The sequence below is a fragment of the Neocloeon triangulifer genome, unplaced genomic scaffold (assembly GCF_031216515.1).
Source record: "Neocloeon triangulifer isolate White Clay Creek 2 clone unplaced genomic scaffold, ASM3121651v1 ptg000006l, whole genome shotgun sequence".
In the NCBI taxonomy this organism is placed as follows: Eukaryota; Metazoa; Arthropoda; class Insecta; order Ephemeroptera; family Baetidae; genus Neocloeon; species Neocloeon triangulifer.
In genome coordinates this window covers 1,685,543-1,707,806 of record NW_026775549.1, presented here as the reverse complement: position 1 = coordinate 1,707,806, position 22,264 = coordinate 1,685,543, and the positions used below count along the sequence as shown (strand labels likewise).

General features: G+C 38.3%; 5 protein-coding genes and 1 long non-coding RNA gene across 6 annotated transcripts in view; 2 read left to right on the top strand and 4 right to left on the bottom strand.

Moving 5' to 3' along the window:
* Positions 1-482: 482 nt before the first annotated feature.
* Positions 483-7,409, bottom strand: LOC132194214 (tyrosine aminotransferase). Its single transcript, XM_059615365.1, has 8 exons — positions 7,193-7,409; positions 3,658-3,762; positions 3,352-3,578; positions 3,012-3,286; positions 2,821-2,890; positions 2,634-2,762; positions 2,395-2,577; positions 483-1,498 (listed from the first exon to the last, which is right to left on the bottom strand). The coding sequence occupies exons 1-8, from the start codon at positions 7,329-7,331 to the stop codon at positions 1,259-1,261; spliced, it is 1,368 nt and encodes a 455-aa protein (XP_059471348.1). The 5' UTR covers positions 7,332-7,409; the 3' UTR covers positions 483-1,258.
* LOC132194211 (protein arginine N-methyltransferase 5) overlaps positions 1,263-22,264 on the top strand; it is a 29,533-nt gene continuing 8,531 nt past the window's right edge. Inside the window, exon 1 of the mRNA XM_059615362.1 lies at positions 1,263-1,389. The gene's annotated coding sequence lies outside the window, so the exon portion shown is untranslated. The remainder of the gene's footprint in view (positions 1,390-22,264) is intronic.
* LOC132194200 (uncharacterized) lies at positions 8,805-9,462 on the bottom strand. The gene is made up of 4 exons (XR_009441521.1): positions 9,324-9,462; positions 9,205-9,259; positions 8,974-9,153; positions 8,805-8,911 (listed from the first exon to the last, which is right to left on the bottom strand). It is a non-coding gene; the product is annotated as an uncharacterized LOC132194200 (long non-coding RNA).
* LOC132194199 (uncharacterized) lies at positions 9,504-11,418 on the top strand. The gene is made up of 12 exons (XM_059615347.1): positions 9,504-9,611; positions 9,832-9,981; positions 10,043-10,061; positions 10,118-10,338; positions 10,397-10,556; positions 10,605-10,630; positions 10,686-10,721; positions 10,802-10,919; positions 10,969-11,004; positions 11,069-11,145; positions 11,201-11,222; positions 11,277-11,418. The coding sequence occupies exons 2-12, from the start codon at positions 9,895-9,897 to the stop codon at positions 11,339-11,341; spliced, it is 867 nt and encodes a 288-aa protein (XP_059471330.1). The 5' UTR covers positions 9,504-9,611; positions 9,832-9,894; the 3' UTR covers positions 11,342-11,418.
* LOC132194198 (connector enhancer of kinase suppressor of ras 2) lies at positions 11,339-13,447 on the bottom strand. Its single transcript, XM_059615346.1, has 7 exons — positions 13,250-13,447; positions 13,005-13,168; positions 12,479-12,919; positions 12,291-12,422; positions 11,996-12,237; positions 11,647-11,940; positions 11,339-11,589 (listed from the first exon to the last, which is right to left on the bottom strand). The coding sequence occupies exons 1-7, from the start codon at positions 13,305-13,307 to the stop codon at positions 11,502-11,504; spliced, it is 1,419 nt and encodes a 472-aa protein (XP_059471329.1). The 5' UTR covers positions 13,308-13,447; the 3' UTR covers positions 11,339-11,501.
* LOC132194293 (cadherin-23) lies at positions 13,613-21,915 on the bottom strand. The gene is made up of 23 exons (XM_059615466.1): positions 21,607-21,915; positions 20,528-20,839; positions 20,019-20,315; positions 19,367-19,812; positions 19,168-19,303; positions 18,377-19,101; positions 17,811-18,322; positions 17,376-17,749; positions 17,040-17,311; positions 16,866-16,982; positions 16,522-16,806; positions 16,289-16,472; positions 16,013-16,239; positions 15,824-15,959; positions 15,595-15,770; positions 15,417-15,537; positions 15,190-15,359; positions 14,990-15,074; positions 14,644-14,933; positions 14,407-14,594; positions 14,228-14,351; positions 14,044-14,168; positions 13,613-13,974 (listed from the first exon to the last, which is right to left on the bottom strand). Exons 2-23 carry the CDS (start codon positions 20,829-20,831, stop codon positions 13,773-13,775), a joined length of 5,496 nt encoding a protein of 1,831 aa, XP_059471449.1. The 5' UTR covers positions 20,832-20,839; positions 21,607-21,915; the 3' UTR covers positions 13,613-13,772.

The following is a 22,264-nucleotide window of genomic DNA, read 5'->3' as shown; positions in this document are numbered from 1 at the left end:
AGAAGTGAAACAAAAAATTCTGCAAGTTTATTTACAATTTATGTGATGTGTGCTGCGACTGCTGTGATAATGTTCTCGGTTGTTCTTTAACATCTTGTGTGCGTGTTGACCTCGCGACCATGGACGTTCTCCTCTTCCAGCATTAGTAAGTGCCATCGTCTGTTATTTTATTCCTCCTTAATTTAGGAGAATAACAAAGTTATTGCTTCATTGATCAGTGTATAATTATGTCTGATAAAATTGTGTCAATTAGTGTTTACAACAAAAGAAGAATGCGTAGGTTAATTCCGTAAAATATTACGCATGGAAAGGTTTAAATAGCGCACATTTATTCTGGATTATTTTGGATTATTTGACATAATATTAAATTAAAATGATCAATTTTTATTAAATTGTATTTTAATAAAAAAAAAAAAGGTTATTCGGCTTTGTTTGCATAATATTTTTGAATGAATTTGGTATTGAAGAGGGTGTTGTAAAATAATTATTGTAATTAAATTTTTCGTCAGCACTGCTAAAATTATTTATTCGTCATATTAAAGGTACAATGAGTAACAGTATTTTGAACAACACAACCACACACATGAAATGCAGTTAGCAGCGAATTTAATCAATAATAATTATCCATTTTTAATTTGAGCACTTACGGTTTTATGTATTTATAGTTTTTTCATTAACATTTATTGAGAACGTTTAAAATTAAATGAATCGTTGATTTGAAGCTCAAAAAGGTCCAACTAAATGAGATTAATTTGATCGAGGAAAATGTAGGGCTATAAAATTCTCGACCAGAAGATACGAACAAAGAATCAAAATAGAATAATGACATAATTGAGAATAATTATAACTCATATTAACTTGGATCCACGTTCTTAAAAAATAAATGATTCCACCCCTTGTACAATACTTATGCTCTTAAGTAAAAACACGTAAAAACAAATGAAATAAATATATTTTTAAAGTGAGGCTAAGCGCAATTTTAATGGGAGCCGCACCTCGAGATAAAAATACTGGACACATCGTCGCGACAGCAGGGTCTCGTGTGTGTTGTCAGACAGGGACGTAATATAAAATTCAGGACACATTTTTTTGTTACGAAATCTGCACCCTTATTCTATAATATCACACTCGTATATCGCATTGATTCCTCTGGCAGCCGCGGCTCTCCTTCGATTCTCGCCAATTTCAATTTGTTCGACTTTTTCTGCCTCTTGACTCTGTGTTTTAATTCAATCTAATGTCGCGTTTTCTATTTTCCTCAGGGTCGCCGGTCCTCGCCCAGCGTGACGGGCACCGAAGGCACCGGCAGGACGGGGCAAAGGTCGCTCGAGTCCTGCTCCATGCTCAGGTGCTTCTCGAGACCGTCGAGTGACGCGTCCTCTTCCAAAGGTAAGTGCAAATGTCGTTGGCAGAAAAGTTCAATTCGGTTGCATGCCTCGATCAAGATTTCTGAAGGCACGGTTAGAACCAGTCGAATGTAGCCGTTGTAATCAAAACACTGAAACAAGTTGAAATTTCATGAGAATCCGTCCGTCCGTTTAAGAAAAAGTCTGCGATAATTTTTCACACCCTGAAATGAATAAATTTTGATTTGTTTAGATAAAAAAAAAATCATAAAATGGAACTTTAGACAAAATAGTATACGCTTATTTAATGAATTTATTTTTCTTACCTAAACTGACAAAACTCATGCAACGTCAGAAGAAAATTTGTAAAAAATTATTTCCATCAATTAACATGTTAAAAGAAAAAAAGAAATAGAAAGTTAAAAAATGTATATTTTTCTCTAAATTCTGAAATTGTGAATGATCGCGGCTACCCCATGACATTTTTACCATGTAATTGACTCTATTGTAAGATGCGTCAATTAAAATTACAGGAAAATGGGAAAAATCTTAATTAAATTAAGTCAAGCAAAACTCAGTTTTAAATTGAAATTTTTAGCAAACATGTTCAAAGTTAAATTTTTTAATCTTTACTTTTCTGAATTTTGTATATAAACAAACCATTAAAACCTGCAGCACTTTAAAGTTATACTAGAAAAGTGAGATGAAGATGATGATCACTTAGGTTAAAGTGTGTTGAGTGAATATTTTAAATTATCTTCAATGAAGCTCTTTACATTAGAACTTGAATGTGTAACGCACAATAATTTTGTTTTAGAAAAGATAAAAAAATTTTAATATTTTTAGATCTTTATTTTGTATGCAATTCTAATAGGTAAAAAAAATTATTAAGTTTAAAATAAAATCAAGCACGCGTACAACAATTTCTCAACGCTTTAAATTTGCAAAAACAAAATTATACAAAAGAAATTTTAGACATGTGGAAAATTTATGTCCTTTTTTTGCTGTAAATTCTCATTTTTTTAGTTATTAAAATTTTGAGACGTACCTTTCCTGGTAGGCAAAAGACAGACTCCTCTGTCACGAGTTGCTCGACAAACTGGATTTCAGTCGGGAACAAAGGGAACTTTTCCAAATCCAATCCGACCATCATGTACATGGCGCCTTGTGGCATCACAGGCGTCAGTCCCTCGATTTGCCTCAAAGCTTCAAAGGCAAGCTTGGCATTTTTCTGCAAATCGTTTATCAATAATTTTTAGTCACACTTTTGACAAGAATCCAATTTACCTCAACGTGCTGAACAGTCCTGTCGAAGAATTCCTGCGGGGTCGTGGCTAGGATTTTGGGAATGGCCCCTTGGACGATGGTGTTGCTGCCGATGATTCGCTGGCTCAGCCTTTGCAGTCCGCTTCTGACCTGAATGTTCGCATTGTCAATCAAACAACCGAGTAAAATTTCATGATCTTCCGAGTACCTCCTTTTCAAAAACTCCGTTTCTGTCGTGCACAATGATCCATCCCATTCGCCAACCAGGAACTAAGAACCTGCGAAGCCAGACATTTTTATTACGATACTTGCCGCAAAACGAGTTTTCGGTAAAAAAAATTCTGTGTCCAAGGAAGCTCGACCAAGTTGTGGGTAATGAAAAAAAAATTATAGACGTACCTCTTCGTGAGACCGCTGCAGGACAAGATGGGGACATTCTTGGAGAGAGACGCTAGCGGCTCGAAAGTGTGTCCTTGGAACACAAAATGTTCGTAAATCTCGTCAGCTATTATAGGAACGCGATTTTGTTCTGCAATTTCAATTATTGCTGAAAGGTGTTCCCTTGAATAAACAGAACCACAAGGGTTGGAAGGGTTATTTACTATGATCGCTGCGGTCCGCGTGTCAATGGCCGCCTCCAACTGCGCCAGATCTGCCTCCCATTGCCTTGTAGGCTGAAATACAAAATTCGTAAAAATTTGAATTAAAAGTTTTTTTATATCTTTAAATTATAACTCACCAGGAGGTCGTAGTACTTGACCTGCACACCAAGTCCCTCGGCCAGGGTACGGTAAATTGAGAATCCTGGCCGAGGCACCAAAATATTCTGGCCTGGGTTGGCCAGCACGGTTATGCAAAGGTCCAGCGAACAGGAGCATCCGCTGCACAGAATCACGTCCTTGGCGGTCACTTGCAAACCATTGATGGACGAGTACTCGGCAACCGAGTTTCGCGCCTCCTCGTAACCTTGAAATAAAATGATTTTATATTTATTTTGGACGCATAAGCAGGTTTTGAAGAAGGAATATCAATTTTTGAATCTTACCAACGCTAGGCGCATATCCGTTGTACCTGAGAGACTCGACGCTCTCGCAAAGTGCGTCAATTACTTCGGCGGGAGGGCTCAAATTTCCAAAAACAGTGGGGTCTCCTATAAAAATTAATTTTAATTTTGTTAGTTTTCAAAATCCAAACTTATAATTGTGATCTAAATTGTAAATAATTTTTATATCATTGAAAAATTATAAAAAGGGAGAATTGTTTATGATTTTATGAAAATTATTATCTTTTTTAACTTTGATGAATTTGTTAAAACTAATTAAAATAATTTTAATTGAAAACTCTTGCTATTTTCAGTTTTCTTCAAATGTGAGAATTGCGGTGATAGTAAATTTTGGCTGAACGAAACGTACTTGTTCAAAAATTGTATAATGAAATTGAAAACTTAAATTAAAACATTAAATACATAACAAGCGATTATTTTGAAACAATTCTCTTTGGATGTAAAAATTAAGTAACCAGTAAAAAAAAATATAATCGTCAGTTCAAACTAGTTGGATATTCTTTGCAATTCTTAGGCAACTCTGCATAAATTTGCACCATTAGCGAATCAGTGGGCCGATTTCGCCTAGTGTTAGCTTCACAAGTTTTTAGCACGGCTTTTTTTTAGGAGGTGGTATGCGGCCATAATTTTTTATTTGGTCGCCGGCCGGCCGCGGAAGGCAGTCGGAGGAGCGACTTTTGAGACAAAATTAATCGAGAGAGACACGGCGCGCGGATAGCAGTAGTTTAACAGGTTGTGTGTGTGTCTCTCTCTTAACTTGTGTGCTGTGCGGTAATATATAAAAATGAACCACTCAAATGAGCAGAAGTTCTCCTTGGAAGTTTCCAGTTTTATCTAGATTCAATGCATATATATGCGAGTGCGTACCTATAAAATAAAATGCAGAAGCGTTTATTTTTATCTCATGCAAAATAAAAAAAAGAAAACAATCGCATTTCGATTGACTGACGGATGGTGATTTACATGCGCGAACCACGTGTTAAAGTCACTGTCACGGCCGAGGTCTATTCGTTTGCTGAGAATCTGGCAAGAGAAAGAAGAAGAAAACAAGCTATTGCTTTTTTTCTCTTAATTGTTGAGAAACGCTGTTGTTGAGGGGAGGCTTTTACGTTTTGATAAGAAAAATGAACCTCTCATGTGTTTTGAATTATTCTGGTTCTTTTGGATGGTGGATTGATTTTATAAGTTAGCCAGTTCTTATGCCTCTGGTAAATTGGTAAAGGTCAGTGATCCAAATCAGGAGAGCCAATTTTATGGCCTTGATCGTTAGATCCTATCATAGAAAATACTAGTGAGTTGCTTAATTATGTAACAGCAATATAGAGGATATTGAGTATCTATTTTCTTTTTCGAAATATTTGCGACTGGTTGTTTCGAATCAAATGGTGTGCGCAGATTATTTTATGTAACAAATTTTTTTCTATATTTTCTAGATTTATTCTAAATTTATGCTTAATATTAATTTAACAAGCTACCATTTATTTTGAATTGCATGATAAAGAAACAAAGCCAGTTTTCTTGGAAGTAAAAGTCTTGAATTACAAATTTACGGGAATCTTGAATTCTTGCAAATTGACAACATGTTTTGATTTGACAAGATAATTTTATGTATTTTCTTCTCAAAGGTAACTTTTGATGGTAAAATACAGCCATTAGTAAAAATTAATTGTAATGATTTCCATTGCTATTGATGCATAATAATTTAATTGATATGATACTGTTTCTAGACAAACGAGATTAATCAGACTAGAATTCTCTCTTTTAGAATGAGTCTAAAAGCTATTTTTTAAACTTCATGATTTTCTAAACTCTCTCACTTCCACTTTTTTTTCAGTTGCTTCCATGGACATTAATACTGCTTGTTATACCCACAGAGAAAAACACTTGTTTTTAAATCTGATCTATTCTATTTTTAACATCTCATGCGCCCTTCGACAGAAGTGACATTATTTTTTTTCATTCACCCAATAGATGAGACCTCTCATGCGTAATTACAACAACATAATACGCATTAAGTTTGATTTCAAATAATTGCGTGCTATTCTAGCGTTGCATAAAATTTGTACTTGTAGCAAAAATATCCGCTCGAAGACGACTTTTTTTTTAAACGACCATTCTTTTACAACCTGTGACGTGCAGCCAGCCTAAAAGCTGCCTCCAATAAAATTGTAAATTTAATTCACGCTGCATGACCAGATCCGCGGGCTGAGACGCGCGCAGCAATTTTCATAAATATTCCCCATCTCCAGACGACTACCTTATAATTATAAAGTCGCTGCGACGCCACTGGTGGAGCCATTAAACAGTAATAGTGGCGAATCCCACTCTCTTTTCCAACAGATATTTTGCCAAAAAGCAGAGCAACCTGATTGAATTTTATAACAAGCTGACCTCGGGGGCAAAGCTAGCAATTTGCCAAAATTACCCCAGATTCGGGCTGTTATAATTTCTGGCGTCTAATCTAAAATTACTGTAGGAAATTGTCAAACATTCTTTCTCTCTAGATGCATCCACGACCTTTTTCCTGAAATGCGGAGCGATGCGCTTCTTGTCACTTAAACTCGGAGGTGCTCCGCCGATAAATAAAAAATAAAACTTGTCACAGATAAAAAGTAAAAAGGTTTTACGGAGAACGAATTCAACTTCTAGAAAAATCAAAATACCAATGGCTACCTGAAGGTTGCCTGTTGCCAAGTGTTTTAGTCTTTTCTTTATAATTGATATTTGTAAATAAGTAATTATCCACCAGTTCTAGGAATAGTCTTTATTTTAAAACTTCATTTCATTATGTAATAATCATTCAAACTTTCTTATCTACTGAAAGTTTTTGTAAAATATCACGATAATAAATATGGTGGCATTTTCAGCCCTTAATTAAAATGCGCCACAAGTCATGAAGGGTTTATTATTTCTTGTAATTTATGTTTAATTCACGCGCGATACGAAAAGTTGAAGACCTTGAATTAAAAGTGTAAAAAAAGCTGTGGTCATTATCAAAGATTTCTCTGCATTCATTATCGACCGGATCCATCAACCAGTCTCTGTTTAGATTACATCATACAAGATTTACACTTCACTGCGCTAAAAAGACAATAATAAGCCGCAAACCGCGACACATCTTCACTTTATTTTGTTAAATAATCAAGTGGCTTCTCTGATTACGTGTTGCAGTCAACACGTTTGCAAATAAAATGCAATTGCATGTGCTAATAAAGGAAACCGCTTGAGGGATTTTTTTCATCTTTGAAAAGAATTTGGTTGGCGTTTTAAAATTGAAATTTACAGCTAAAAAAAATTTAAATTTTATCATCTCTTGCGTCTGCCATTTGCAAATATCCAGATTGCGAATTGATTGGTCTTGATTTATTTTTGCAAGAGAGGTTTATCGATATCGCAAATTATGCAGCAAAAATGTCAGTTAGAACTGGATTAAGGAAAGAATCGAAGGGAAATCGCGCGCAACCAAGGCTGGCGCGGGTCAACTGCGCCTCAAATTTTGGTCCGTCAACGAACTCACCAATGGAAAGCGCGATCATTGGCTTATCCGGGTTGGGGTTGAGGTTGAGGTTTTCGACGATGGCCCTGATGGGGTTGTGCGTGTCGCGGGCGATGCGCGACGCCGGCACATTCCACCCTTCCTGCTGGTGGCTCTTCATGGTGCTGCTTCTGTGAGAGAGTGATCGGTCCGTGTGGCGCCTGCGACTCTTGCAACCAGACTGACGAGAGTGTCCTGCCTTAAGCCGACCAAGAACCTCTCATTGGTCACACTGGCGACACACCTATTGGAAAACTCGTTCCTCGGCCTAATCACTCTCTGCCGTAGCCACGTGTAGTTTTGACCATCTTTGTGTTTTTTCAAATCCAAAAGTAGAAAACTTGCTCCTGACCTTTTTCAACGATCATTCAAATGCTTTTTTTCCCGTAAACTTTTTGAAACTCACTTAGTTTTCTTTTAAGAAAAATTAACGCCTGGACTTTCACTTTGATTTTTTCCTCAAAAACTTGTAATAATTTATCAGAAATGTGGCAAATCACCTGTTATTTAAAATTGAAATGCAATGTAGAGCAAGCGAGTCATTTTACTGTCACTTAAATTAGCCAAAGTTGATGTCTGTGAAATCACTGCTCCGTACATAATTGCGATTTCAATCTTAAGGAAAGCCTGTAATATTGTGGTACCGGTTGTCCCGGTAAGCAGCCCGAGGGCTTGATGGCTGCGCCGTAAAAGATCAACTTCTCTCTCTTGTCGGTGGCTGTGACCAGAGCAGTCGCGGCGCCGCGCGATGCTATTTTTCGTAATTCGTGTCAATTTTTGCTCGCGAACCGGCTTCAGGCGGGCCAATTAACCAGGGGGCCCGTCTAAAATTGCAGCAATTAACTGGCAGAAATTGGCGGCCGCGGCAAAAAACGTCGATATTAAGACGCACAAATATGACGGCAACCGTCACTCAACTGCGCACATCTGTATGAAAAAAACTAACAGGGTGAGAAAAGATGTTTGACATATTACCCTTGAAACATATAATATAATAAATAAATGTGCTTGCGGCGCCAAGAAACTGACGCAACGATATTGTCATTGATAAGTAAACTCGCCAGAGCAGAGGACTGGAAAAGACTACGCCATTTGTTTCTTGTACAGTATATTAGCCACCGCATATCCTGAATGACAAAAAAAAAATCAGTTTTCTTCTCTCTTTTTAATTATCTCTGCACATGTTTCCGAGAAACACTCGTGTCAAAATCCGAGCAAACAAAATTATCTTAATTCAAAGTGACGAATGCTAACAAATTGAATACACTTTATATACTTTTGCAAGTGTGAATTTAATTTTTTTTTTTTTTTAAAGTAAAAATTCTGCATCCTTGAAACCTTTTGTTTTGCACAGGTGTTGCTGTTTCTATTTTTGTTTTCCCCTCAGCTTTACTTGCTTTGTGAAGAGCAAGTATGAAAACATGCATAATAAAATAAAATTCTCAAACATGGTTATTATTTACTGCTTATATACGAGAGGATGTGTCAATAAATAAAACCATTTTATGAAATACAGTTCTTTCCATAAATATAAGTTTATAATGAACATATTAATTTTATGTCATTTAAGCAGTAATACTAAAATGAAACTCATTTCTCACAAAAAAAAAAAAAAAAAAAATCAAATTCTTTTTTGAAATTTTTTAAATACTTTTCAGTGCCAATTTATATTTCTCTCAATTTAAATTTCAATTTCAAGTTCTGTAAAAAAGGAAATTCCCAATTACTTTCCTTTTTTTAGTAATATGTTCTCGATATCTTACCTTTGATTAAAACTGATTATGCGCGGGGCATGTTCATCGCTGCGGAGTACCCTGACGGCGCCGACGGCTGCTCCAGGCAGATTCCGTCGCTCTTGCAAAAGTCCACTTCGCCCCCAAACCCGCCCATGCATTGCGATATGCAGTAGTATTTTTTCAACGATTTCAACTTTTCTTGTTGCTCTGAAACCAGAATTCTCGCTCTCGCGCTTTGCATAATTACTTTGATCGAACCTGGTTTCAATCCCATCTGGTCCATGCAGGCTCCGTCTGCACTTTGCGCTCTCACCTGATCAAATACGCATTATATTCAAACGAGATTTGTTCATCAAAGAGTTTAATTTAATTCTCACCTTGTGTGGTGCGCTGTCGAGTGTCAAATAAAGCATTAGGAGGAACGAAATTGCAGCTAATTGCATGGCTGCTTCAAAAAACAAAGTAGGCTTTGACGTGGAGCATTGGGGAAAACTGCTGGCGCTTTTCCGTGTTGCTCGCTTGGTTTGGACAAATGCGATTCTCCCTAACTTCCTGCGCGGCCTATATATTTATGACTTTCAAAGAGTTGAGGGGAAATTTAACAAATCCTTTGTTCTTAAGTATTTATACTTCTATTTAACAATATCGAAATCCAGAGCGATGAGGTAAATAAGAAAATATAATATTTTGCACCTTTAAAAAAATTTACAATTTGGTTTTTTTTATTCTAATCTTATTTGATAATTTTTTTCTTTGAAATTGATACATAATAAATTTATTGTAGAAAAAAAATTTATTAATTTAATGGAAAGAATCCCTGTGCTTTTCTGCACCTTGCTTGCACGTCACTCTGATTTCAATATCCGCCTAAAAATGGGCGAGTAGGAATATATGTGCCGGATATGCAGAGGACGCGTGCCTGAATAGCTACAGAACGTGAGAGCAGCCATGCATTTTGCAGTTGAGCGACTCAAAATTTATCCAATGGAGAACTTCTTTCATTTTGCAGTACTTCTTCTAGCTACTTTTACTAAAGTAAGCCATTTTTTTCCTAAAATGAAATCCTGCATTGTTGGTAAATTTTCAAATATTTCAGTTTTCCAAAGCTGCTGATCGTAAGTTATTAAATATTGTTACATTGACATGATAAATATTACTTTTTTAATGCAAGTGGCAACTTGTGCAAACAAAATTGACTGCGACGTTGTTCGCCTGCAGCAGTACTTTTGCATAGCGCGGTGCATCAGTTTCGTGCGGGACGAGGCGCCCTCGGTTTTGACCAACAACGGCACCTGTCCCGCGGTAAATTGGTGGTGGCGAGCGACAACCACCACCACTGCCGCACCAATGACCACCACGACCGTAGCTTCCGGTCCTTGCAGTAGTCTGAAGGTTTTCGTTTTATATATAAAAAAAACACCTTCATAAAACTTACACGTATTTTCTGAAGGGTTTCGAGAAATGCTGCAAAACAAAGCCGTACGATGATTTATTTCCCGACGACGACTCTGACTGCGCCAGTGACGAAAATTTTCCTCGCGATGAATTTCGTTCTCTCAGAAAAGATCCCCAACTTTTTTCGTATCTTACAGCATCTGGAGATTTGAATCGTAATATTTGAAATTATAATTATTTTTGTTTTTATCATGTACAAACAGTGGCCAATGTTCCTGACAGCTCATACGTGAGAAATTTTTTTTCAACATTTGTTAAAAATACTTTGACATTATTTGGTCTAGTACTTTTACGACTGCATTTTTAAAGCACGCAAACTGGTAACAAATATATCTTATTTTGAGGATACCACGTTAAAATTATTGATGAATTTAATCTGGTGTAAAAAATAAAATGATAGATTGAAGAAGGTGAAATGGCAAACAAAAAAATAACCAGCTATTTGAAGAAAAATGCCGACGACTCTGTTGCCGATATCATCGATGAACAAGTTGCTGAGTGTGTCAAGCTTACCAAAAGTATTTATTCAAATTTTTGCCCACCCTTAAGTAAAAGTTTGATTTCAAGAAATTCCAAAATATGATGAAAAAATCAAAATATTTGGTAATACCATTTTAATTTGAGTTGTGTTAATGTATTTTTTGTAATATTAAAAATAAAATTACAGCAAATAGTAGCAGCACTGTAAGAGCATACCAATCACCTTATGTCTTTAATCTGTGCATACGGATGGCTGTTTTTTCTGTGAGCAGATTATTTTCAGGTCAATTTAATCACTAATTATGTTTCAAAATTTTAGCAATGCTCACTGTCTACTAAAAGTATGAGAATTAAGATTTTTTTATAATTAATCACTAGAATAAAATAATTTTTAGACGAAGATTGTCGGGACATCAGAGAAAACATGAAGAAATGCAATATTAAGTTACCAAAAACCTAATTTTTTATTGATTTTCTTTTTCAATCATGAAATGCAGATTTAAGCAAATATTTATATCTTTCATTTAAATAAATCAATCTAGAATTTTAAAATGCCCATTTCACTTTTTATTTGAGCCTTGGAAGACTTGTTCAGTCTGATCAAAATATATATTTTTTAATTATTTTTGATCAAGGCACTGGTTTCCAACAGTGCCAAGGAAAGTGCTTGGTCGTACAGCCAGCGACACAGTGCTACCTCCATGGCACCTAAAATTAAAACAAAAATCATTTAGAATTTTAAACCTGTCAATTGTTTGGTCAGACCTTATGCTGGCGGCATCTTCATTGCTTTTCGCTGGGCACTGCAGCCCCCTTCTCTGCATTTCCCTTTGGATCTGCGCTCTGAAAAGTTCAATTCCAACTGGCACATGTTTGTATGTAGAGCTGTAGCCAGAGACTGTTGCCCTTCTCTGAATTTTGTTCCTGGGAAGCATCAGGCTCAGAACAGACCCGGCATGGATGTTCGAGCTTCGGCCTGGCTGGGCTCTGATGTACGGCGCCTCGTTCTCACTTTCGGAGCTGCTGCTCTCAAGAAACCGGGTATCTTCAGTTTTTTCACTGAAATTTTAATTATAAAAAAAAAAATAAAAAAAAAATCATTAAGTTAAATTACCTCCTCAATCTGGGGAGTTCAAAATGAGGAATGGCAAGGAATTCAGGTCTTGGTGATGGCAAACTGCTGTCCTGCCACTGAGCCAGAGCCGCAGCCCTATTTTTGCTGGGCAGACGATAGGGTTTTATGTAGACCTGCCCATAGATTGTTGAGTGCTGAGGGCGTTTCTTCAGGGTTAGAAAGATTTGAGCTTTGGATTCTTGTTTAAACAGGAGTAGCAGGGACTTCAAACGCCAACCAACCTACAAATTATTAAAATGCATTGCATGAATATTTTGAAATTCAGAAAACATACCACAGTCTGGTAATTGATTTGGACAACTTCGTCGCCGAGTTCGATCCTGCCACTCTGATGGTGCGGAGTGCTTTGAGGGTTGACCTCAACCACCTGGTGAGCACCATGCCACGATCTGGCAAGGGTGAAACCCTTTGATCAAGTAACAGTTATTCTCTATTGTAAATTAATTAAATAATTCTGTATACCAAGTCGTCGCCTTGTCTGCTCCTGATGGTGGCAATGTCCAAACTGGCCGGTTGCAGTACCATGGGGTCCTTTGAGTTTTCGATAATTTCGTTGGCGAGCTTGGTCAATTGTGCACACTTTTGCATGATTTCCTCCACAGGGTTTTCTGCAAATCTGTCTCTCTGAGTGCACGTAGCGATGCTGAGGCCAAGAGAGAGAATGATGGCCCTGATCTCCTGGTACTTCTCGTTGCTCGCAAAGGGCTGTCGGTCGATCCACAGCACCAGAGCCTTGATGGTGGCCGTCACTCCTGTCACGTCGGCCATGATTTGCGTCCGGACCCTTTGAGAACCGCGAGGGTTTTCCTTCAGGTCCGCTTTTATTGTCTGTTCAAGACTGTGTGCAGAACAGGACAGTCGAACTGCCAGCAGTTGCATGTTTTCTCGGTCCAAGTCATAGTGCTAAAAATTAAAAATATAATTACTAGAAAAAATTATCTAGAAATTTAGCTTATAACTTAAAACTTGAGTTTTTTTCCAAACTTACAAAATTCCTGAGCAAAGAGATGGCTTCAAGAATTATTTCCTGGTGCCCAACTTTGTTGATTCCTAAATTTTCCAAATCCGACGCGCAGATATCTAAAAGTTTTTGGCCTCCAACATTATTGTTGAGAAAATTGTGCGAATAACTAAGTATCACAGTATCAAGACCTGGAAGTAATACAAAATAAATATATAGAAATGTTTATGTGTTAAATGAGATAAATTAAACAAAATCACAGCTTTTTATACCTTTGAGCCATTCAGTTACTTGATGTGGTGTCCATTCGGGGACACTCACATAGGCCATTGTACAGATTTATGAGCAATAGTAGCGTTTAATAGATTATAAAAAATTCATTTCTTCAAATCCAATTGGAAAAGCAGAAATTGATCCAGTCAAAAAATTACGTCGGCATTGCGGGAGGCTTTTGACAGCTCGTACTGTTTACCTTCTTGGTTTCAAAAATAGACTCCAGGTGGCGTTTCTCCTTACAAACAAATTTTACCTCCTTTCAGCGCGAAAGTGTCCATCACTATTGAATTTGCCACCAAGAAAATTGTTTTCCTTTTTCCCTCAAAATAGGATTCTTGTTTAAAACAGAGTTCTTTTTTCATTGTTCGATGGCAATTTAATTGGCAAATTATTATTTCCAGCAGCAAAAGTCAACAACTTGAAATACAATTTTATACAATACACTTTGTTACACAGTATAACCCTAATTACAGTAGTAAGCTCGGACATATAGTTACAAATTTGGCATCGATCGGGTTATCACGTGACAACCCCTGGGGGTAGCAAACTAGCTGGAGTGCCTATGAACTCCGCCGGCCACTCGGAGCCGTGGAAACTCTGCGAAATGATCGACGGCGCCGGATTTCGCAACACCGACCCTGCGTGCGAAATAACATACGCGTAGCCTTCGTTGCTACTGTAGTCATCTCGTCGCAAAGTTGATCTAATTTTTCTCGTGTACCTGCAAATGAAAAAAACCAACTCAAACACTCGATTCTGAATTAAAAGTAGCATAATTTGAATAAAATACCTGCTGTGTGAGGCGCAGATGAAAATCATTGACACGAAACCAAAGAAGCCGACGAGCGCTGCTATCGCCAAAACCCAGATTTGCACGGTTGTGGCTTTTACTTTCTGAGCGACTGGAGAGCACCGCTATGATATTTAAAATATTAAAATATTTTAGGATTAAAAAAAGATAAGATTAATTATACCTCCACGGATTGTACACCATATCGATCGAACACTTTCGACAACATGGGATTGCTTTCAAAAGTGAGCATTTTTTGCATTGACGTCAGATTGAAAGAATTTTCTCCCAATAATTGGAAACAGGATCTGCAGAAGAGATAAAATTTAAGAAAATAAAACAAGGTTTAAATTTAATACTTACGTTGTTGTGCTAAAATCAATGCTGCCGCCCTTCTTAATTAAGTACTGCGTATCATAAATGTTAAGTTTGGCTGCGTCTGGCAGCGAGTGTTCCAAATCTGAGGCGAACTGAGGTAGTGACCTCCTGACCTCGGCCAATGGCTTTGCAAAAACGAACTTCAAAAGTTCTGTGTCCCTCCAAACGAATACCTGCACAAATGTTTAAAATCAATTACTTTTTATTTTATGCGAGACTCACCCTGATTGTGGTGTTGGCGCTGCCCTCCTTTTCCTCACTGTTGAAGGCAGTTATGTACAGAGTGAAAATTCCATCTGCGAAAGGCACCATTGAGGTCGCGGTGTGCAGCTCGCCGGTCCTTTCATTGAGACGGAAAATTGGAGTGTCCTCGCTGACGCTCATTTCTGCCAAACCTGGACGGTCGAATTCAGCCTTGAGCAGTTTGTAGTGCATTTCAGGAGCATTGGCGTCGTCGTCAGTTGCTTCAATGGTCGCCAATGGAGTGTCGACTGGCACGTAAATTCTTACTCCTGAAAAAAAATTGCAAATTTTTATTATTTAAAAAAAAAATCAGGTAAATACATACCAACAGTTAGATTTGCCTTTTTAAATACTGGCACGTTATCATCAACGTCTTCAACTGAAATTTTGACTTGAATTTCCGACATGTCCTAATAATTCAAAATTTTATTAGAATCAAAATAAAACGCTAGTTTACAGTAAATTTAATAAAACAATTAATATTTTATGGAAAAGTTTAAAAAAATTTCTAGAATGATTATTAACCTGTGGGTTAAATTCCTTCCTAACTGCAGGTGGTCTGGTTCTAGCAGGGAAGCACTTGATGGTGATCAAATGGTCCTCTTTAGTTTCCCTATCCACGCGCTTATTCAAGGTGATCAAACCTTTATTGTCTTTTGTCCTCGTAATGTTGAAAATTCTCTCGTCATTACCGACTAAAATTTTGATACGGAATTAAACTATAAATATTGAATTAATTTGAATCGACTCACAAATGATTGAATAGTCAATGTCGGCATTTTCATTCAAGTCGTTGTCAACCGCAGCTACCGTTCCAATTTCAACTCCGGGCGCGGCGTCTTCTCTGATGCGGAACTCAATTTCGTCGGCATCCTAAAATAATTTTCAATAAAAATCAATAAAAAAAATTTAAATAAAGCCAGTTTTTACGATTGAGCGCTGGAAGACAGGTTTGTGGTCGTCGACGTCAGTAACCTCGATTCGCAAAATACTTGACGCTTTTTTCGGTGGCGAGCCGTCGTCCTGCACTTCCACGATTAAGGTGTATTCCGACTGCCTCTCACGGTCTAAAGGCTGTCTCGTTGTAATTAGTCCAGTTTCACGATCTGTATAAATTTAATACATTATGTTGCAGGAATAAATATTTAAAGAAATTCACCAATTCTAAAAGCCAGGGTGTCTTTTGAAAATTTCTCATTGTCCAGAAGTTTGTAACTAATCATTCCGTTCGCTGTGTTAGGGTCATCAGGATCGGTTGCTACAACTTGGAAAACTGGTGATCCAATTGTTGAGTTCTAAAAATATAATTAATTTAATCAACTCAATCATGTGAATAAAAATTTCCTACTTCTGCGGCAAATGCTGTTTCGTTTGGCATTGGTCTTAAAAATATCGGAATTCCGTCATTTTGTCCAACATCACTTATATAAAGATACAAGGGCGCGTCGCCGTGCAGGGAGGGTTGGCCCAGGTCAATAGCGCGCACCTGGATGGTGTAAGGGTCCTGTCGACCTTTTCCGGTAAGTAAGGATTTTGTTCTTATTTCTCCAGTTGTTGTGTTTATAGAAAGAAGGCCTGCATAATTTTTGTTATAAAAATTACTGCAAATAGGAAAAATAAGTACCTTGAGCATCCCCAAGATCGGCAAACTCATATTCCACCTGCCCACTCAGAGATTCGTCAGCATCTCTGGCATGCACTTTAATCACGCTCCACGTAATGTTGACGTTTTCAGGAATCACAGCCGTGTATGAAGATTTTTCAAATTTGGGAGGGTTGTCGTTCACGTCCAAAACTTCAATTTCAATCTTAAGCAGCAAAATTAAAATTTTAAAATTTAAAAAGAAATTAAATTACATGCGCCGTCGATTTTCTTTGTTCGGGGCCTCCGTTCGGCGTGTCCACGGCCACCGCGTAAAAGCTGAGGATTGGTTGCGTTTCCCTGTCCAGAGCAGCGCCTTTCGCGATGCTTACAATGCCCGTGATTGGATCAATTGTGAAGAGCTGAGAGCCTGATCCGGTCAAGGAATAGCGCACCTGTCCGTGGCCGGAGGGACTGCTTGGGTCGTCATTGTCGGTCGCGTTGACTGTTAGCACCGACGCGGGGTGTTTTGCATTTTCAGCAATCCTGCTTTTGTACGTCTACAAAGAAATCATAAAGTATAAGAAGATTGATAATTTTAATAATTTTTTTAACGAACTCTTTGAGTAAAACTAGGAGTGTAGTGGTTAATGTCGTCCAGTTCAATTATAACAGTGGCGTCGCTGAATCGGTCACTGTCTCCATCAGCCTCTGACCGCACAGTTGCTTTGAAAGTCTGAATTTTTTTTTTTTATTAAGACAATCAAATAGTGATAAATCATAGTAATCATACCTTATTATTTAAGTCGTACGGCAGGTCTCTGTTCAAAAGCAGACGGTTGTCAGGAGTAAGAGAAACGATATCATCTTCATTTGTCAAAAGTTGAATTTTTGAAATAGGAAAACCGCCCCTCAAAGGATCTGTGGCCGAGAGTGAAAGGATTTGGGTACCCAAACTCCTCTGATCGCCGAGTTTTATTTTAAAAACAGGGTTGCTTGGGCTCCAAGGCTCGTTAAACACCGGGTTTTTGTTGTTGTACGCCTCCACAAAGAACGTAACTTCGCCTAATTAAATTACGAATAAAACATTTTTACAGATATACTCAAAATATTTAAAATCATTTCTTACATGTCGCGTTTTGCAATTCTATATTTTCTTCCGCATTTTCGTCTACAACCAGCACGTTAAAAGTGACAACTGCAGCAATTTCATGATCCAGTTTTCGTGCCAAAAAAATATCACCGGTCGTCGAGTTAATTTTAAAGAATTTATTTGAATTTGACTGAATTTCTACGCCCGTTTTGTCCTTGATGAACTCGGGATCAAGAAGGGAGTAGTTCAATTTCGCGTCCAAATCTGGGTCGGTCGCCGTCACCTGGAGCACCTTTTCGCCAACATCCAATCTCTCCGAAATGTGCTTCTCGTAATAATCCTCGTCAAATTTCGGAGGCTCATTATTTATGTCAACGACGTGCACCATAATAGTAGCAGTGGCTGTCGCCCTAGTTTTTTAAAATATTAGAATAAAATAATTATTTTTCAAATAAATTGCCATAAACTCACCTGTAAGGTTTGCCGTCGTCAATAGCAGCGACCAAAATTTTGAAATCCTCTCGTTCAGCAATTCCCCCTGGCGCCACCGAGATGATCCCTGAGAACTCGTCAATTAAGAAATTATCCCTCGCGCCGGCGACGATTTTGTAGGTCAGCTCAGAATCTTGACCGTCAGGGTCGTGGGCGCTGATGTTTATCACAGACTTTCCAGGCTCAATGTTTTCAAACACTTTGGTTTCAAAAACTGGGCCGCCCTTAAAAACAGGCTGCTGGTTTCCAGGCACGCCGACTCTGATGACGACCGAAGCCTCAGAGTGCAGCGACTCTGGTTGGCCGTGGTCACTGGCCTTGATTTTCAACTCGTACTGTCCAAATAGGGTGTCGCCGGCTGCAGCAGGCTTGAGCAGTTTCAGCTCACCAGTGTCAGGGTCAACAAGGAAGGTTCCTTCAGGGGCGTTTGACGCCGAAATCGAATAAGTTACAGCACCGTTTCCTTGCGAAGGGCCATCAATATCAACCGCCTGCAAAAAAATTCATAAATTAATTTTTGATTAAAAAAATTCCTTTTTATTTACCCTGACAAACAATTGTGGGTTGAATCTAGTTTCCCCTTCCAAAAAGGTGCGGCGGTACTCCGATTGCTGGAATTTTGGCGCGTTGTCGTTGATGTCCTCGATTTCGATCTGAATACTGGTGGTGCTGAATTTTCCACCACCGTCCTTAGCAGTCAGAGTCAAAGAGTAAGATTTCTGCGTTTCGTAATCAACACATCCGTTGAGAGGGCAATTTTTCGCCAGATAAATTCCACCCTTGATGAAGTCCGTGCTAAAGCGATCAGCACCAAAACCTTGCAGTGAGTAGTGGATTTTTCCAAAGTCGCCGCTGTCCGGATCAGTGGCTTTGATATCCTCAAGGAGGAAGCCCGGTTTCAGATTTTCAGGAATGGTTAGTTTGTAGGAAGGTTTGTAAAATGCAGGCGCATTGTCGTTAGCGTCGAACAACTCGATTTTGATCTGAGACTTGGCGGCGACCATTTCTTGACCATCTTTGGTCACGATGGCCAGAACCTCAAATTCCAAAGTGTGATCTTCGTTGATTGGCTCGTCGTAGTCAAAGGCCAAAGGGTCCTCAACCCTGATGTTGATGGGGGTGCGCCCTGCACCAGACGAAGGGTGCAAGGAAAGGACGTTGTCTAAATCACTGCTCGTTGTTGAGCGAATGAAGATTTTGTAAAATGCATTATCGCCAAAATCATCGTCACTCACTACTAGGTTAAGTCCAGGCAAAGGTGAGCCTTTTCCTATTTTAAAACAAAATTATTTGAATATATTTAGTCAAATTAATTTGAATTAATTATATAATTTACTTATGTCCTCAGAGACTTGAATGACCGAGATGTCTTTATTGAATTTTGGTAAATGGTCATCAACGTCTGTCACAACAATCATCACTTGCGTACTTGTGGAATCACCAATTAAATCAAAGTTGCCCACTTCGCTCGCCTAAAATTTTAAAATATAATATTTGCATAAAATAATTTTTCACTTCCAAAAACTAATACTTACGGTAACATTAAAAGTGTAGATTCCACCATTTTCCAAAACGGCCGGATTTTCCCGGTCCAATGGTGAATCTGTGGTGACTAAAGTGGCCACCGTGTCCGTTCCTCCATGCGTCTCTTCAGTCACCAACTCAAAATGGTTTCCGTAGTCGCCCTCGATTTTCAACACAATTTTTCGCGGGTGTCCAGCGTCACCGTCTTTGGCACGAATTTGCAAAATTGAAACACCCTGTGCAGTGCCTTCGGCAATCGAAGAGGAGTATGGGGCGTTGAGGAAGACGGGCGGCTGGTCCTGAACGTCCTCTACTTGGACGGTCACCGTTGCCGTCGCCCTGAGTTTGCTTCTTTGGTCAAAAGGGTTGTCAGTGGCGGTCAGGAACAAACTGTAGGACGAGCGGCGCTCAAAATCTAGCGGCTCATTTAGCACCAATTGGCACGTGTAGGTGCGGGCTGGAATAGAAACGAAGAACAGTATTATAAATTATTCAGAACTACAAAAGAAAATTAAAATATTATATTATATTAAATGCCAAAAATTTAAAAGTTAAAATTAATAAAATTCACATACAAATAACGGCATATTGCATGAGATGTATATTTTATATTTCTTGAATTCCCCAGAGAATTAAATTAAAAAAAAATGTTGAATTCTTTACCTTGGTTAGTTCCCGGATATCTCGTCGTTTCGACCACTTTGATGCCAAAAGTGTTGCATGCGCCTCTCGGCGTTGACTTGATGGGGTCACACGTAACGGTGACCTCACCGTTTCCTCCACTGTCGGCGTCCATAATGATGATTTTTTCGTAAACCACGTTTCCAGTCCGTGTATTTTCAGGTATGCTCAGAGAATAAGGTTTGTTTTCAAATTGAGGTGCGTTGTCGTTTCTGTCAATCACAGTGATCTCTCTTCGCAAAGACACCGTGTTTGGCTCATTACCGCGTGGGGCAGTATCTAAATTTGAAAAATTTAAAAATACTTTTAGTGCACAATGAGAAAGAATAAATTATTAATTAATGTATAAACTTGCTAAAAAGTGAATTTAACTTTCAGTTGTAAAATTTTTCACGCGCTCGCTGTTCAATGAGTGGAAAAATTCCTAAAAATCGCGTGCATGATTATGAATGAATCAGAAAGTAAATGTGTTTTGGCGAAAAATTAATGACCTGTGATGCTGATGATCACTTCGATGAGATCCTGCTTCTCTCGGTCAAGCGGCCGTACCAGAGTCACGACGCCGGTATTACGGTTCACTTCAAAAGTCTGGCCGCTTATGCTATAGTGGACCTCACCTCCGTCAGGATCCTCGCCTTTTAAGGTGTAAATAGACGTGCCTACCGTGGCATCTTCAGGTACAGAAATTCGAAGCATGTCGCCTCCAGGCAAAAATCGCGGAGGTTTATTTTGCTGACCGCTCGCGCTGGACACTGCGAGTGCGGTGACAAGTAGGAAAACAGGAAGGGGGTGCATATTGCAGTCTGGAAAAATTAATTTAAAAATTCAATCACATGAAATTGCACAAAAATCAATAGTAAAATGTGATTTTTAATTTAAAGGTTTTATTAAGAAATTCATAATTATTGATGGAGCAAGTAATGATGCAAATTGTTCCCATGGACTGAGATTGCGCGAATTCGTTCAACATTTCACTAATTAAATCAGACTGATCTGTTTTCAATGACATTACCAAGCGCCGTGAAAGTCCTGTCACGATGCTTTTATTTTTCACGACCACGAGAGTAATACCTGCAACCTTTTGTAACGTGATCTCTCTTTCCATTTTCACTTGTCGGACAAGTTAAATTTTCTAACGAAATTTTTTTTTAAAAATAATCAAGCGAATAAAATGCTTTAATTTTCGTAGCAGATAAGAGCACTATCGTGAGAAGACGAGCGCCGAAAATATTTTCTCATGGGAACAGTTTTCAGAAGGAGGCTGAGAATTCCTTGCCAGGACCAAAGAGCCAGTTCATTATGATGCGGGCTTGTGTTTTATCGAGTTTCGATTAAGCGCCGGGAACAGTTTTAATTACGTTTCATACTCTCTCAGGGTCAATTTTTCAGAGATCTCTTTTAAGTCAAGGATTTTTTCGAGAAAGCCATGAATAAATAATTTAATTAATAAATATTAAATAATAAATAAATAAAAGGTACCTGATTTAAAGAAAAAAAATTATTTAGACCTTTTGAAGATTTTCATTGTTTTGTTTGATTATTTAAAAAAAAAAAACAATCCCTACTATACCTGTGATTTTGTGCGGGTGGCGAGGGTGTGCCGAAAGCAAAGGAGAACCACCTGTAATCACCCTCTCCTACCACATCATTGGGGATGGGGCTACGGCCGAAAACAAACAAATTCACTTCGCACTTGTACGTCCGCACAACACGTCAGGAAAATCATAAATGCACAGGAACGATGAGCACTTATTCGTAATTATTTCTCTCCATTCTTTTCTTGCGGGCGCTGCTTTGTTGAAAGCTCTATCTAAATGAGAAAAAAGAACGGTGTTTCTTTGACAAAGGATAGAACCAGCATGATGCTGCGACGACCTTTTTCCCGTAAACTGGCAACACTGCCATAAAGCGGCAACTAACCTGACCTGAAAGCTGGAGAAGGTACGCAGGTAGGTGGGCGAGCAATGTGGAAGGGATTTATACACGTACACATATTAACTCGTAGAGTTCACGAAAAATTCGCCTTGAGATATATTGTGCCGCGTGCTTAGCACAATTAAGTATGCGGCTTAGCATTTGATATTTCAATTTCTCAAAGGGGGGAAATGCTCTGCTCTTGCAAGATGCGCTCAGCCATGCTGCGAATCACGTTGCAAAATTTTGCCATCGCAAACTTTTGAACTTAAAGAAAAATTATTTTCTCTCATGAAAAACAATTATTTTTAATA